General features: G+C 50.1%; 1 protein-coding gene and 1 long non-coding RNA gene across 24 annotated transcripts in view; one reads left to right on the top strand and one right to left on the bottom strand.

The window, feature by feature from the left end:
- Window positions 1-10383, top strand: part of mast2 (microtubule associated serine/threonine kinase 2) — a 333467-nt gene extending 323084 nt beyond the window's left edge. For 6 of the 9 annotated variants that reach the window (XM_052463449.1, XM_052463424.1, XM_052463457.1 and 3 more), the window contains 12 exons: window positions 585-750; window positions 899-1000; window positions 1658-1780; window positions 1947-2056; window positions 2176-2330; window positions 2476-2798; window positions 3401-3604; window positions 6136-6362; window positions 7238-7360; window positions 7450-7589; window positions 7827-8020; window positions 8195-10383. In XM_052463449.1, coding sequence (XP_052319409.1) covers window positions 585-750; window positions 899-1000; window positions 1658-1780; window positions 1947-2056; window positions 2176-2330; window positions 2476-2798; window positions 3401-3604; window positions 6136-6362; window positions 7238-7360; window positions 7450-7589; window positions 7827-8020; window positions 8195-10239 — 3912 coding nt within the window. In that variant the 3' untranslated portion in view covers window positions 10240-10383. The remainder of the gene's footprint in view (window positions 1-584; window positions 751-898; window positions 1001-1657; window positions 1781-1946; window positions 2057-2175; window positions 2331-2475; window positions 2799-3400; window positions 3605-6135; window positions 6363-7237; window positions 7361-7449; window positions 7590-7826; window positions 8021-8194) is intronic. The other 3 variants (XM_052463462.1, XM_052463428.1, XM_052463439.1) reach the window with 2 other exon arrangements.
- Window positions 10384-11212: 829 nt separating this feature from the next.
- On the bottom strand, window positions 11213-12138 carry LOC127907589 (uncharacterized). 15 transcript variants are annotated; one of them, XR_008065004.1, is made up of 4 exons: window positions 11998-12138; window positions 11627-11785; window positions 11415-11573; window positions 11213-11361 (listed from the first exon to the last, which is right to left on the bottom strand). It is a non-coding gene; the product is annotated as an uncharacterized LOC127907589 (long non-coding RNA). The 15 variants fall into 15 exon arrangements; XR_008065049.1 differs by having other exon boundaries at window positions 11627-11732; window positions 11945-12058; XR_008065060.1 differs by having other exon boundaries at window positions 11415-11520; window positions 11574-11732; window positions 11892-12035.
- Window positions 12139-12661: the final 523 nt, after the last annotated feature.

Genomic DNA, 12661 nt, shown 5'->3' with positions numbered 1-12661 from the left:
CCTAGAGGCCCCCACACTGGGCCATTTTATTTCCTAGAGGCCCCCACACTGGCCCATTTTATTTCCTAGAGGCCCCCAGACTGGGCCATTTTATTTCCTAGAGGCCCCCACACTGGCCCATTTTATTTCCTAGAGGCCCCCACACTGGGCCATTTTATTTCCTAGAGGCCCCCACACTGGGCCCTTTTATTTCCTAGAGGCCCCCACACTGGGCCCTTTCATTTCCTAGAGGCCCCCACACTGGGCCATTTCCTTTTCTTTGAGGAACCCATTATTTGACAGATAACAGATAAAACATATATAATAATTACACAGGCCCACTAGGCTCAATGTACCAGCCCATCTAGCATTTGCCCGGAATTCCAGCTCACCAGTCCGCCCCTGCCTCTGGCGCCCAACACATAACACCCAAACTCTGTCACTGATCACGCTTCCCTTATCTATAACAGTGTCTATGACAGAAGTGTATGTCAACAGGTATGAGACAAAAGGACTAAGTGAATGCAACATTGTACTGTGTGTGACAGTTGCCGTGTATTTCTCCCTGCCTATACTTGACCCTTCCCCTCTGTGTGTACGACCAGGTGTGTGGTACACCAGAGTACATCGCCCCAGAGGTGATCCTCAGACAGGGCTATGGGAAGCCAGTAGACTGGTGGGCCATGGGGGTCATCCTCTACGAATTCCTGGTGGGCTGTGCCCCTTTCTTTGGAGACACACCTGAGGAGCTCTTTGGACAGGTCATCAGTGGTGAGTGTCACAGAGAACAGAAGCACACAGGAGTCTGCATTTTCAACAGACAAAAAAAAAAGTCAGGGAGAAGTATTGCTCTGTTTTGAAAACGTTTGTGGAGAAATCCGTCTGACCACAACGTCTGGTCTCCGTCCTCTATTTGTAGATGAGATCATATGGCCAGAGGAGGAGGAGGCTCTTCCTAACGATGCCCAGGACCTCATCTCTAAACTCCTCAGACAGAACCCTCTGGAGAGGCTGGGCACAGGTGATGGATTACAAACATGTTATTTGACAAGCATAACTCATAGAAACAAGTACACTACCTGCACGTCTCACATTACACAGTGTCAAATTGTAATTTAGTCTTTTTCAGTCTGTCTGTGTTGTAGGCAGTGGTCTCCTTGTCATTCCTTCAGTCTCTGTGTTGTAGGCAGTGGTCTCCTTGTCATTCCTTCAGTCTCTGTGTTGTAGGCAGTGCTCTCCTTGTCATTCCTTCAGTCTCTGTGTTGTAGGCAGTGGTCTCCTTGTCATTCCTTCAGTCTCTGTGTTGTAGGCAGTGCTCTCCTTGTCATTCCTTCAGTCTCTGTGTTGTAGGCAGTGGTCTCCTTGTCATTCCTTCAGTCTCTGTGTTGTAGGCAGTGGTCTCCTTGTCATTCCTTCAGTCTCTGTGTTGTAGGCAGTGGTCTCCTTGTCATTCCTTCAGTCTCTGTGTTGTAGGCAGTGGTCTCCTTGTCATTCCTTCAGTCTCTGTGTTGTAGGCAGTGGTCTCCTTGTCATTCCTTCAGTCTCTGTGTTGTAGGCAGTGGTCTCCTTGTCATTCCTTCAGTCTCTGTGTTGTAGGCAGTGGTCTCCTTGTCATTCCTTCAGTCTCTGTGTTGTAGGCAGTGGTCTCCTTGTCATTCCTTCAGTCTCTGTGTTGTAGGCAGTGCATTTGAGGTGAAGCAGCATCGGTTCTTCTATAATCTGGACTGGAACACTCTGCTGAGACAGAAGGCAGAGTTCATCCCTCAGCTAGAGTCAGAGGACGACACCAGCTACTTTGACAGTAAGTCTCACCTACTGTCCATTATACTATTCCTTTACTTAGAATAATAGAACAGAGCTCCTGAAAGTGAGTGAGTGGACAGTCCGGTCCAGTAGTCTTGTGTAATGCTACACTCTCTCTCTCTCTCTCTCTCTCTCTCTCTCTCTCTCTCTCTCTCTCTCTCCAGCCCGTTCAGACAGGTACCACCACTTGGACTCTGAAGATGAAGACGACACCAACGATGACGAACACGTAGAGATACGTCAGTTCTCCTCCTGTTCGCCCCGCTTCAGCAAGGTTAACAATACACACACACACACATATACCCACACACACATACACACACACACAGCACCCCTGCTGAAAATGTAATCACTCCATGTACTACATAATTTTCAATCAAACTGTGTGTTTAGGTGTACAGCAGTATGGAGCGTCTATCCCTCCATGAGGAGAAGAGGACCCCCCCGCCCACCAAGCGTAGCCTCAGTGAGGAGGGAGGAGAACGCATTGACAGCCTCAGTAGTCTCAAGTCCAGAGACCGCAACTGGCTGGTGGGGTCACCTGAGATGTGAGTATGAGGGGTTCTTCTGGGGACACCAAAGCCTCATTTACTTGATAGTCTATGCTAATTATTTAAGTATTCTACTAAATGAGCTGTCCCTTCCATTACCAACAACAGAACTGTAACCTCCCTGTGTGCCTCCCTCCCTCAGCCTGCGTAAGCGTCTGTCTGTCTCAGAGTCGTCCCACACGGAGAGCGACTCCAGCCCTCCCCTGACGGTGCGAAGACGCTGCTGCTCCGCCATCATCGAGATGCCGCGCTTCGCCATCTCCTCAGAGGAGGAAGCAGGGGTGGCCCCCAGCTATAGGAGCCCCAGCCTGCTCAGCCAGACCCCCGGTGGAGTCAGGGGCCCCCGCAGCGAGGACTTGCCCCTCTCCATCCCTGAGCTTCCCGTGGAGAGAGAGCTGAAACTGGACGAGTCCCCCACAACACCAGACTCTACAGCCAGCCAGCTCAGCAAAGCCACACTCACACGTCAGTACAATTTAATACAACTTTATTGTCCATATGTTACAGAAAACAACAGAAACTGGTGGAACATATACTATATGCTTGTACTGTGTGTCTGCTTTCATTCCATTCACATGACAAAATGTCTTACAGTATGTTCCTGGTACTGGATCCTCTCTCTCTCTCTCTCTCTCTCTCTCTCTCTCTCTCTCTCTCTCTCTCTCTCTCTCTCTCTCTCTCTCTCTCTCTCTCTCTCTCTCTGTCTCTCTCTCTCTGTCTCTCTCTCTGTCTCTCTCTCTGTCTCTCTCTCTCTCTCTCTCTCTCTCTCTCTCTCTGTCTCTCTCTCTGTCTCTGTCTCTCTCTCTGTCTCTTTCTCTCTCTCTGTCTCTCTCTCTGTCTGTCTCTGTCTCTCTACCTGTCTCTCTGTCTGTCTCTCAATTCAATTCAAGGGCTTTATTGGCATGGGAAACGTGTTAACATTGCCAAAGCAAGTGAGGTAGACAACATACAAAGTCAATATATAAAGTGAAAAACATCAAAAATTACATTTCTCTCGCTGTCTCTCTCTCGCTGTCTCTCTCGCTGTCTCTCTCTCTCTTTCTCTCTGTCTCTCTCTCTCTCCATAGCGGGCAGTTCAGGAGATGTGTGGGAGCGTGGTTCAGGTGCAGACAGCTCTCCCTCTACCCCTAAGGCCATCAGTGACCTGGCAGCTAGGAGGGCCCGTCACAGACTGTTGTCTGGAGACACAGACAGACACGCCCAGTCCAGACCACTCAACAAGGTCATCAAGTCAGCCTCCGCTACCACTCTCTCACTCATGATTCCTGCTGGTACGTCTGAGGTTTTAACAGCCAGGAATGTGTTTTTTGTGCGCTTCTGTCTTTGTGTATTGAGATCTGCTGTGTGTCTGTTAATGTCTGTCTGTGTCTCTGTCTGTCTGTCTGTCTGTCTGTGTGTGTTTGTCTTTGTCTGTCTGTGGACTGTCTGTCTGTCTGTCTGTCTGTCTGTCTGTCTGTCTGTGGACTGTATGTATGTGTCTGTCTGTCTGTGGACTGTATCTGTCTGTCTGTGGACTGTCTGTCTGTGGACTATGTATGTATGTGTCTGTCTGTGGACTGTATGTCTGTCTGTGGACTGTATGTCTGTCTGTGGACTGTCTGTCTGTCTGTGGACTGTATGTGTCTGTCTGTCTGTGGACTGTATGTGTCTGTCTGTCTGTGGACTGTATGTGTCCGTCTGTGGACTGTATGTATGTATGTGTCTGTCTGTCTGTCTGTCTGTCTGTCTGTCTGTCTGTCTGTCTGTCTGTCTGTCTGTCTGTCTGTCTGTCTGTACAGCGGGGCAAAAAAGTATTTAGTCAGCCACCAATTGTGCAAGTTCTCCCACTTAAAAAGATGAGAGAGGCCTGTAATTTTCATCATAGGTACACTTCAACTATGACAGACAAAATGAGGGGGGAAAATCCAGAAAATCACAATGTATGATTTGTAATACATTTATTTGCAAATTGTGGTGGAAAATAAGTATTTGGTCACCTACAAACAAGCAAGATTTCTGGCTCTCACAGACCTGTAACTTCTTCTTTAAGAGGCTCCTCTGTCCTACACTCGTTACCTGTATTAATGGCACCTGTTTGAACTTATCAGTATAAAATACACCTGTCCACAACCTCAAATAGTCACACTCCAAACTCCACTATGGCCAAGACCAAAGAGCTGTCAAAGGACACCAGAAACAAAATTGTAGACCTGCACCAGGCTGGGAAGGCTGAATCTGCAATAGGTAAGCAGCTTGGTTTGAAGAAATCAACTGTGAGAGCAATTATTAGGAAATGGAAGACATACAAGACCACTGATAATCTCCCTTGATCTGGGGCTCCACGCAAGATCTCACCCCGTGGGGTTAAAATGATCACAAGAACGGTGAGCAAAAATTCCAGAACCACACGGGGGGACCTAGTGAATGACCTGCAGAGAGCTGGGACCAAAGTAACAAAGCCTACCATCAGTAACACACTACGCCGCCAGGGACTCCGCCGCCAAATCCTGCAGTAACACACTACGCCGCCAAATCCTGCAGTGCCAGACGTGTCCCCCTGCTTAAGCCAGTACATATCCAGGCCCGTCGGAAGTTTGCTAGAGAGCATTTGGATGATCCAGAATAAGATTGGGAGAATGTCATATGGTCAGATGAAACCAAAATATAACTTTTTGGTAAAAACTTGTCGTGTTTGGAGGACAAAGAATGCTGAGTTGCATCCAAAGATCACCATACCTACTATGAAGAATGGGGGTGTAAACATCATGCTTTGGGGCTGTTTTTCTGCAAAGGGACCAGGATGACTGATCCGTGTAAAGGAAAGAATGAATGGGGCCATGTATCGTGAGATTTTGAGTGAAAACCTCCTTTCATCAGCAAGGGCATTGAAGATGAAACGTGGCTGTGTCTTTCAGCATGACAATGATCCCAGGCAACGAAGGAGTGGCTTCGTAAGAAGCATTTCAAGGTCCTGGAGTGGCCTAGCCAGTCTCCAGATCTCAACCCCATAGAAAATATTTGGAAGGAGTTGAAAGTCTGTGTTGCCCAGCAACAGCCCAAAAACATCACTGCTCTAGAGGAGATCTGCATGGAGGAATGGGCCAAAATACCAGCAACAGTGTGTGAAAACCTTGTGAAGACTTACAGAAAACGTTTGACCTCTGTCATTGCCAACAAAGGGTATATAACAAAGTATTGAGATAAACTTTTGTTATTGACCAAATAAATTCATTAAAAAATCCTACAATGTGATTTTCTGGATTGTTTTTTTCTCATTTTGTCTGTCATAGTTGAAGTGTACATATGATGAAAATTACAGGCCTCTCTCATCTTTTTACGTAGGAGAACTTGCACAATTGGTGGCTGACTAAATACTTTTTTGCCCCACTGTATGTGTCCGTCTGTCGGTATGTCTGTATGTGTCGGTATGTCTGTATGTGTCGGTATGTATGTATGTGTCTGTCTGTATGTGTGTGTCTGTCTGTCTGTCTGCATGTGTCTGTCTGCATGTGTCTGTCTGCATGTGTCTGTCTGCATGTGTCTGTCTGTATGTATGTATGTATGTATGTATGTATGTATGTATGTATGTATGTATGTATGTATGTATGTATGTATGTATGTATGTATGTATGTATGTATGTATGTATGTATGTATGTATGTGGACTGTATGTCGTAAATTTACATACACCTTAGCCTTAGCTAAGCACCTTCGGTCCGTTTTTAGAACGTGTGGTAAAGGTTGAAAATAAATTACATTTATGTGCATTTAGTAACTGGACTGAACTCCCTATTAAACAATCTCCCTCGCTCCTCCATGTTTAGACCACCACGGGGCCTCCCCATTGGCCAGCCCCATGTCACCCCACTCCTTCTCGTCCAATCCCTCGTCCAGAGACTCCTCCCCCAGTAGAGACCTGTCCCCAGCTGTGGCCAACATCAAACCCGCCATCATCATCCACAAGGCGGGCAAGAAGTACGGCTTCACCCTGCGAGCCATCAGGGTGTACATGGGAGACACAGACATCTACACAGTACATCACATGGTCTGGGTGAGTAGTAGCCTGCTTTAGCTTAGTGACTCAAGCTAAAAGGGATTTAACTCTTCTAGTGATCCTGTTCTAGGGATCCTATTTTAGTGATCCTGTTCTAGTAATCCTGTTCTAGGAATCCTGTTCTAGTGATCCTGTTCGAGGAATCCTGTTCTAGTGATCCTGTTCTAGTGATCCTGTTCTTCATTCGATTCAACAGATTGAATTATTACCAGTGATATGATTTGATGTGTAATTTCAACCCTCCTCTCTCCATCTCTCTCTCCATCTCTCTTTCTCTCTCCATCTCTTTCTCTCTCTCTCCATCTCTCTTTCTCTCTCCATCTCTCTTTCTCTCTCCATCTCTCTTTCTCTCTCCATCTCTCTTTCTCTCTCCATCTCTTTCTCTCTCTCTCCATCTCTCTCTCTCCATCTCCATCTCTCTCTCTCTCTCTCCATCTCTCTCTCTCCATCTCTCTCTCTCTCCATCTCCATCTTTCTCTCTCCATCTCTTTCTCCCTCTCTCCATCTCCATCTCTTTCTCTCTCCATCTCTCTCTCCATCTCCATCTTTCTCTCTCCATCTCTTTCTCCCTCTCTCCATCTCTCTCTCCATCTCCATCTTTCTCTCTCCATCTCTTTCTCCCTCTCTCCATCTCTATCTCCATCTCTCTCCATCTCTCTCTCCATCTCAATCTTTCTCTCTCCATCTCTTTCTCCCTCTCTCAATCTCCATCTCTCCCTCTCTCCATCTCTCCCTCTCTCCATCTTTCTCTCTCCATCTCCATCTCTCTCTCTCTCCTTCTCTCTCTCTCCATCTCTTTCTCCCTCTCTCCATCTCTCCCTCTCTCCATCTCCCTCTCTCCATCTCTCTCTCTCCATCTCTGTCTCTCTCAGCATGTAGAGGAGGGTGGTCCAGCCCATGATGCAGGGCTGAGAGAAGGAGACCTCATCACTCATGTGAATGGAGAGGCTGTCCACGGCCTAGTGCACACTGAGGTGGTGGAACTCATTCTCAAGGTGCGCACACACACACTTTACGCACGCACACACTACACACACACACATACACTAGCTCCTGTCTTATGTGTGTGGTGTGTTACCCTCAGAGCGGCGGTAAGGTGTCCATCTCTGCCACGTCCTTTGAGAACACCTCCATCAAGCTGGGCCCCGCCCGCAAGACCGGCTCCAAATCTAAGATGGCGCGTCGCAACAAGAAGACCAAGACCAAAGATAGCAGCCAGGAAAGGTCTCTTATCTGATCAATCTCACACACTTACCGTTCCTCTCAGAAGTCATGTTACATAGAATATAATGGCTGATAAATGGAGGGATGTTTGTCTTTTCAACTCTTTATACTCTGTGTGTGTGTGTGTGTGTGTGTGTGTGTGTGTGTGTGTGTGTGTGTGTGTGTGTGTGTGTGTGTGTGTGTGTGTGTGTGTGTGTGTGTGTGTGTGTGTGTGTGTGTGTGTGTGTGTGTTTCCAGCAGTAGTAAGAAGAGGAACTCTCTGTTCAGGAAGATCACTAAGCAGGCGTCTCTTCTCCACACCAGCCGTAGCCTGTCCTCTCTGACCCGCTCTCTGTCCTCTGGAGAGAGTGGACCTGGGTCCCCCACTCACAACCTGTCCCCTAGATCACCTACACAGGGTTACCGGTCCACACCTGACTCTACACACTCTGGTAAGTCCTACACACACACATCCCTCAAACACACGGCTCACCTAATGGACTGTAGGACGTGGCCTAATGTTGGAAAAGGTCATAAAAGGTGGTGATTATGTGTGCATAACATTTCATGAATGTAGGTGAATCCCTGAATGTCTGTGTGTTTCTGTATGTGTCGTGTTTTCTCAGTAGGGGGTAACTCATCTCAGAGCAGCTCTCCCAGCTCCAGTGTTCCTAACTCCCCAGCCAGCTCCGGTCACATCAGGCCCAGCTCCCTCCACGGCCTGGCCCCCAAGCTCCAGCGCCAGTATCGCTCCCCTCGCCGCAAGTCAGCCGGCAACATCCCTCTATCCCCCCTGGCCCGCACCCCTTCCCCAACCCCACAGAGCACCTCCCCCCAGCGCTCTCCCTCCCCCCTGTCCAGCCACGGACTAGGCTCCACCTCAATGGGTCAGATCTTTCCAGTCAAGCTCCACTCTTCCCCCCCTCTGGTCAGGCAGATCTCCAGGCCCAAGAGCGCTGAACACCCCCGCTCCCCACTGCTCAAGCGAGTCCAGTCTGCTGAGAAGTTAGCCTCCTCCCTCTCCTCCTCATCGTCCTCCCCCTCTCCATCAGGCGCCGGAGGCGACAAGAAGCTGCCTGTAACAGTGGCAGGGCGTAAACACAGCCTGGACATCTCCCACGCTGAGTTTAAGAAGGAGATGCTTCAGAGAGACCCCAGTCTGCAGAGTCTCCAGGAATCAGCTGGGGAGAGAGAGAGCCTACTGCTGGGGTTGGGGCCTGGGATAGGGGGCCGTGGGGGTCCCGTGGAGAAGGGCAGCCTGCAAAAACCCTCCTCCAGCAGGAAGCTAGGACGTCAGGAGGGGGACGGAGGGTCGACTGCCGGGTCCCTGGGGCTGGCTCCCGGGAAGAGCAAACTGAAGGACAAGCTGTCAGCCATCAGACAGGACCGGGCTGAGAGAAGGGAGTCACTACAGAAGCAGGATGCTATCCACGAGGTGGACTCATCAGAGGACGAGACAGACGAGGGTTCAGAGGACAGTCAGGACGGGAGGGGCAGGAACACCTGTACCTTTACCCCCCCACTGCTCCGCCCCACCTCCGTCATGCCCATCGCCCCCCGTACAGGACCCGGGGGCACCCTCCCCTCCCTCTGTCTGTCCCCCTCCTCCACCCTGCTGCCAAGCAGAGCCACCATACCCTCCACACTCCACGAACACAAGCCCACTCAGAGTGGTCCTTCGCTGGGAGGGAAAGAAAGCGGCTCAGCCTCCTCGGATGACTGTAGGCGGAGAGATGGAAAGGCTCCAGACCCCAGCAGCAAGTTCACCCAGAGCCCCCTGTCCAGCACCTTCGCCACCCTCGGCAGTGCTTTCATCTCCGTCAGCAAGGACACCTTCCTGAAGCCTGCTGCTTCATCTCCACATCAGGACTGGAGGAGCCCCAAGTTGCTTGAGCCCAGGGGGAAGAGCAGTAGTTTATGGAGCGAGGAGAGAGACTCTGGCCTGGAGGCCCCCAGATCCAGCCCCACTGGGTCCATAGACGGCAGAGACCTAGTCCCCACACCCATCTCCTCCCCAGGCATCACCAAGGAGAAGAAGGAGGCTGACAACCGGAGACACGCTGCTGCTGCTGCCGCGGCGGCAGCCTACGCCGCCCCCAGCCCCCCAGCCTCTCCAGCCTCAGTGTCAAGGTCAGATAGTGGGGTGGACAAGATGGTGTCACATCTAGCCAATGTAGCTCATAGCGTCCTGGGGCCCGTCAAACTAACCATCCCCGGGGCCAAGGAGGCCTTTGAGAGAGCCAAGGACCAGAATCAGAGACACTCCGACCCCCCTCACCCCAAGGCCACACCTGACTCCCCCCTTGCAGCCACCACCACTCCCCTCTCCCCCTCCACCTTCAGACACCCTGCCCCTCAGCCACCACCCCGCCTGTCCTCCCAGTCTCCTCCCAGGCAGCCCTCCTCCAAAACTGAGCCAGCCCCCCCTCCCCCTCCACAGAGGAGGCTCTCCCCTCCTAAAGACTGTACCCTGGCCCAGGGCACCCAGGACACCATGGAGAGGCCGGTGGTGGAGACTGCACCAAGGAAGGTGCCCACCACCACACCCAACCAGACACCTACTGCAGCCTCAGAGCAGCGCAATAGGCCAGACCCCCTGGCCTCACAGAGACCCCGTCCAGCCTCTGCAGTCTCCACCCCGCAGGACAAAACCAGCAGCAAGAAGACGTAGCAGATAAGACACCCATGAGAATAGAGACTGCTTGATGGAGATCTGAATCTTTATCCACAGACAACTGCATGTTTGGAAGAAAACAACATTCTAAACTTTTTGCAACTCACTAATCATTATCTGAGAGTATAGCCATCTAATGGAGGGAGGGAGGGAGGGAGGGAGAGAGAGAGAAGAGAGAGAGAGGGAGAGAGAGGAGGGAGAGAGAGGAGAGAGAGAGAGAGAGAGAGAGAGGGGGGGAGAGAGAGGAGGGAGGAGAGAGAGAGAGAGGAGAGAGAGCGAGGGAGAAAGAGGAGGGTGAGAGGTGATAGTTTGGGCCCTTACTATGTGTTTGTGTATTCCAGAGACATCCAGATTGGCTGTAGAGCTCTTGTTGTTCTTATACTCCGTTTTTTCACGTTGATTCCTGTTCCTGTGAAGTCAGTCTGCGTTTGTTTCTCTCTCTGCAAAGAAACATGGGGGCTAGAAATAAACCGTGTGAGTTCACTGATCCACACGCACTGAGGAGAAAGGATTAACAAACACACACAAACATCTCTAATGGTCTTTTCTTAGTATACTGCCTCATTAGCTTTCACCTTGGAAGTTCCAGGCGTCTGACGTGTGACTAGTATCAAGCCAATAGATCAGGTTGTGCCTTGTAAACAACACAGCCACCACTGCAGCCCTCCTGCATGTCTCCAGCCGTCCGTGACTGAACAGGGTGTAACTCAGCAATAAAAGTAGCGTATGCTTAGCAATCGGTATAAATACATTAGTCTGTTAATGAAACAATCTGCATCGCCCACCTTTAACTCACTCAGCAGCCTCAGGCAAATGGCCATGTATGTTATTATTCCCTCGTGGTCTAACGCTGCACTCTGTTTAACTGTTTAATAGTGCAGGCTAGCTATAGAATAGAACACTCTATTCATGTCGTGGCTGTCAGAATGGCTATTCAAGCAGTGTTTGTATTGTATCACAGAGCGTTCCATGACAATCTCTTTCCCTATCCTCTCCAACGGCTATTCGTGTGCTTGTCAGTGTAGCTAGCGTATAGAAGCTAACCCTTCCATGGCTCTACCTGGACCTGTCAGTGTAGCTAGCGTATAGAAGCTAACCCTTCCATGGCTCTACCTGGACCTGTCAGTGTAGCTAGCGTATAGAAGCTAACCCTCCCATGGCTCTACCTGGACCTGTCAGTGTAGCTAGCGTATAGAAGCTAACCCTTCCATGGCTCTACCTGGACCTGTCCGTGTTGCTAGCGTATAGAAGCTAACCCTTCCATGGCTCTACCTGGACCTGTCCGTGTTGCTAGCGTATAGAAGCTAACCCTTCCATGGCTCTACCTGGACCTGTCAGTGTAGCTAGCGTATAGAAGCTAACCCTTCCATGGCTCTACCTGGACCTGTCCGTGTTGCTAGCGTATAGAAGCTAACCCTTCCATGGCTCTACCTGGACCTGTCCGTGTTGCTAGCGTATAGAAGCTAACCCTTCCATGGCTCTACCTGGACCTGTCAGTGTAGCTAGCGTATAGAAGCTAACCCTTCCATGGCTCTACCTGGACCTGTCCGTGTAGCTAGCGTATAGAAGCTAACCCTTCCATGGCTCTACCTGGACCTGTCCGTGTAGCTAGCGTATAGAAGCTAACCCTTCCATGGCTCTACCTGGACCTGTCCGTGTAGCTAGCGTATAGAAGCTAACCCTTCCATGGCTCTACCTGGACCTGTCCGTGTAGCTAGCGTATAGAAGCTAACCCTTCCATGGCTCTACCTGGACCTGTCAGTGTAGCTAGCGTATAGAAGCTAACCCTTCCATGGCTCTACCTGGACCTGTCAGTGTAGCTAGCATATAGAAGCTCACCCTTCCATGGCTCTACCTGGACCCGTCAGTGTATCTATGGCAGTGTATAGAGCTGTGTGAGGATGTACGTGTTGTGGTAGCTAGGATACTAGCCTAGCCGTTCACCTTGTAACTGCATCATAGCCTCACCAGATCTAGATCTCTATGTCAGGGGACTTTCTAATGATAACAGAATAGTGGGCGGTTCATAGAACACCTTTACATTGAGATGGACTATAGGTGAGATGAGGAGGAAAAGAGGGACAGTGTTCTAGTCACAGACAACCTGGGGACACCTGATCAATCTGGTCCTAGCCTGGTTTGGTCAACTACACAGACAACCTGATCAATCTGGTCCTAGCCTGGTTTGGTCAACTACACAGACAACCTGGGGACACCTGATCAATCTGGTCCTAGCCTGGTTTGGTCAACTACACAGACAACCTGATCAATCTGGTCCTAGCCTGGTTTGGTCAACTACACAGACAACCTGGGGACACCTGATCAATCTGGTCCTAGCCTGGTTTGGTCAACTACACAGACAACCTGGGGACACCTGATCAATCTGGTCCTAGCCTGGTTTGGTCAACTACACAGACAA

The sequence above is a fragment of the Oncorhynchus keta genome, chromosome 1 (genome assembly GCF_023373465.1).
Source record: "Oncorhynchus keta strain PuntledgeMale-10-30-2019 chromosome 1, Oket_V2, whole genome shotgun sequence".
Lineage (NCBI taxonomy): Eukaryota > Metazoa > Chordata > Actinopteri > Salmoniformes > Salmonidae > Oncorhynchus > Oncorhynchus keta.
Note: the sequence above shows the minus strand (reverse complement) of the source record. Positions and strands in the feature narration are given on the sequence as shown.